The 3,339-nt window shown below is 64.9% G+C and overlaps 1 protein-coding gene across 1 annotated transcript in view; it reads left to right on the top strand.

Moving 5' to 3' along the window:
* The first annotated feature begins 894 nt into the window (after positions 1–894).
* Positions 895–3,339, top strand: part of EPAS1 (endothelial PAS domain protein 1) — an 89,847-nt gene continuing 87,402 nt past the window's right edge. The window contains exon 1 of the mRNA XM_023223840.2: positions 895–1,448. Within this exon, the coding sequence (XP_023079608.1) occupies positions 1,423–1,448 (26 nt within the window). The 5' untranslated portion in view covers positions 895–1,422. The remainder of the gene's footprint in view (positions 1,449–3,339) is intronic.

Below are 3,339 nucleotides of genomic sequence, written 5' to 3' on the forward strand. Positions count from 1 at the left end.
GTTCCCCAGGGCTTCAATCGACCCTGGGCAGGCCTGAGATGCAGTGACTTGAGGGCACATGGCCAACTCTGTCACTCCAAGATCACAGACTGACTTCTCCAATTCTGAACTCGCCCCGGCCCGCGCAGGAGCGGCGGGGTGCCGAGAGTAGGGACAAAAGGTCGGGCGTCTCAAAGGGCCTCCTCACCCGCATCCCCGTCAAAACCAAACCGCCTGGCACAAGCCCCTAAGCAACCACTGTATTGGGAGGGGGAAGGAAGGGCAGGCGCAGCCCTAGATCAATTTCCTTGCGCTGTTTCTCCCAGTCAATTCAGCTGCGTCCCACCGAAAAGAGCGCATCGCCCACGCCCGAAACGCAGCCGCTGGGGCCCGAGAAATCATCCCCACCTGGCCCGAGGGCCACGTCACGGGGCCAGGGACGCGGGAGCGCAGCAGCGTGGAGGGGCTCCCCGCCGGCCGGGCGCTGCCCGCGGTCCTGCCCTCGTTCCAAGGGCACAGCGCCGGTAGGAGGACAACGACGCTGTGGCGGAACTGCTGCCCCCGACAGCAATCCCGGAGCCCGGCTCCCGGCCGCCCCTCAGCCCCGAGCAGGCCGCGTCTCCCTGACGCGGAGTCCCACCCCACTACCCGCCACCCAGACGACCTCATAAACAAGTCCTGGAAGTGCGGAGGCAGGAGGCGGGGCGCAGCGCGGGGGCAGGGGGCGGGCCGGGGTCAGGGCAGAGGCTGCGGCCGCGCCTCCCCATTGGCCGGGACGCAGAGAGCTGCCCGGAGCGCGGCGCGGGCGGGGCCTGCCGGCGCGTGCCAGCCCCCACCCCCGCGCCGGCGCCCGCCCCCAGCCCTCCGCGCCCGCCCAGTGCCCGCCCCGAGCCGGCCGACGGAGTTTTTAAAGTGGGCTGGCGGCCGCGGGAGCCTTACACTCGCGAGCGGCCCGCCACACAGCTCCGGCGCCCGCCGCGCTCCCGCCCCAGAGCTACTGAGGCGGCCGTACAATCCTCGGCAGTGTCCTGAGACTGTATGGTCAGCTCAGCCCGGCCTCCGACTCCTTCCGACTCCCAGCATTCGAGCCACTTTTTTTTTTCCTTGAAAACTCAGAAAAGTGACTCCTTTTCCAGGGAAAAAGGAACTTGGGTTCCCTTCTCGCCGTCCTCTTTTCGGGTCTGACAGCCTCCACCCACTCCTTCCCCGGACCCCGCCTCCGCTCGCAGGTTCCTCCCCGTCACCTTTCTCCACCCCCAACCCCCGCACCTAGCCCGCAGCGCGCCACCTTCCACCTGACTGCGCGGGGCGCTCGGGACCTGCGCGCACCTCGGACCTTCACCACCCGCCCGGGCCGCCGGGAGCGGACGAGGGCCACAGCTCCCCACCCGCCGGGAAGCCCAGGTGCTCGGCGTCTGAACGTCTCAAAGGGCCACAGCGACAATGACAGCTGACAAGGAGAAGAAAAGGTAAGCGGGCGTTGGGGCCGGTCGGGGGCCGGTCCGAGGCCAGTGCCGGGCTGCGCTGGGCAGGCGCGACCGAGAGTGTTTGGGAGAAGAGTGCGGAGAGGTGTTCGGAACTCGAGGCTCGGTTTGGAGGGCTGTGAGGGGGAGAGCATGTGCCCGGTTTGGGGGCGCGGAGCAGCAGCTTTGCAGTGGAGACTTCTGTGGCTTGGAGGAGTCGGGGATCCGCGCGCGCAGCGAGGCCAGGAGGCCAAGGGAGATGGCCTGGAGGTCGGAGGTGCTTCCGCGGTGCCTTTGAAAATCTCCCAGCCACCCCGCACCAGATTACCGTGGCCACTGGCGCTTGGAAATGTTTGTGGGTGCATGTCCTCGACTTTCTCTGGTCTCTCATGTTGGGGCAGCATCCACGTCTCTATTTTTCTCTGGATTCCCGGGGTCCTTCCAAATGCGCTCCTACGCCCGCGCCGTGGCTCAAATGGGCAAGGGGGGCGGGAGGCGGAGAGCAGCTCAGGGACAGGATCCCACCGAAGAGCCAGGACCCTTCAGAGCGCCCCACTGCCGGGCTCCACACCCGACCGAAGGTTGGAGAACCCACTTCCCTCGTGTCGCACCTTAACTCTGGGGAGAGTGGGTAGTGAGTGACCTGGATTGCCCTGCGGGGGCAGGTGGTTCGGTGTGTAGGGGGCGGACGGCAACACGGGACGTCCCTGGCAGGTCCGGGTGTCTGTCTCCTAAGAGGACAGGGAAGGGCAGCCACGATCTGCCCGCCTGGCCTCGCGAACCTCTCGGCACTGGGTGAGAGGCAACTTCGGCCAACTCTTGCTGCCCTCTCGCCCTCTCCCGGCCGCTCCCAGTCCAGCCGGGCCTGGCGCTACCCGAGCCAGGGTTCGAGCCCTCTGCGCGGCCGGGCAGAAGCAGGTAGGGCCTCATCTTCTGCATATGTGTGCGGCTCGCCGCCTGTCCCCTTTCTCCTCCTGTCTCCACCCCTGCGGCCCCAGTGGTCTGGAGCTTCCAGCCCCGCGCTCGGCCTAGGCTTGGCGAGGCTATGCTGCGGGAAGCTGGAATCCAACGCGCGGCCAGCTGAACCGCCTGAGCTGCAGGAAACCAGCGGCGGGGCGGTAGTGAAGAGGTGCGAGGATGAGGAGGACCGACCTGCGAAGGAAGGGAGGTGACTGGCCGGGAGGGCTCACTGCAGATGTTGATTTGCTCTTGTTCCAACTTCCACTACGGGACTGGAGCCAGAAACCGTGTATCCTCCGGTCGAAAGCGGCGGTTCCCACCTCGGGGCATCGATAAGGATTTGATAAACGGGAGCGAATCGCGCCTGTCCTGGCTCGGCGCCCGGGCCCTTCATTGCGGGATCGCCAGGGGAGGGGATTGGGTCCTGCTCCCCTGTCCTGCCCGCACTCACCCCTTTCGCGTCACCGTCGCGCCCTCACACCCAAGACAAGTGAGGGAGCCCTGAGACTGCAGCCGGCACATCCTCAGGGCCCTCGCAGCCGTCCTGGGGTTCCGTGTCTTTTGAAGGCAGCAGAACAAGGAAAAGACTCTAAGATTCCAGTGCGTTTTGTGAAAACCAATCATAATGCTAATAATGACTGAACCATTGAAAAGCAAAATTATAGACAGCTCCTCTGCAGGCGCTCTCGGGTCCAGAGCCGGCGAGGGAACTTGTGTATTTTACAACTGCCATGCCTATCGGGAATGTGCCAATCGCCAAGGTGGGGCCTGATAGTAATCTTGACAAATGTGTGAAGTGTCAGCTCCTCCTGCGCGCCTTAGCGCTGGGTTTTGTGCAGTTTTGTACCGTATATACCGAGAAACTTGGGAGCAGGGGAAAAATGATTTCGACACACCCGGCTACAGTACCTGCTTCGTTAGCGGGCTGTTGGAGAGA

The sequence above is a fragment of the Piliocolobus tephrosceles genome, chromosome 15, assembly GCF_002776525.5.
Source record: "Piliocolobus tephrosceles isolate RC106 chromosome 15, ASM277652v3, whole genome shotgun sequence".
In the NCBI taxonomy this organism is placed as follows: domain Eukaryota; kingdom Metazoa; phylum Chordata; class Mammalia; order Primates; family Cercopithecidae; genus Piliocolobus; species Piliocolobus tephrosceles.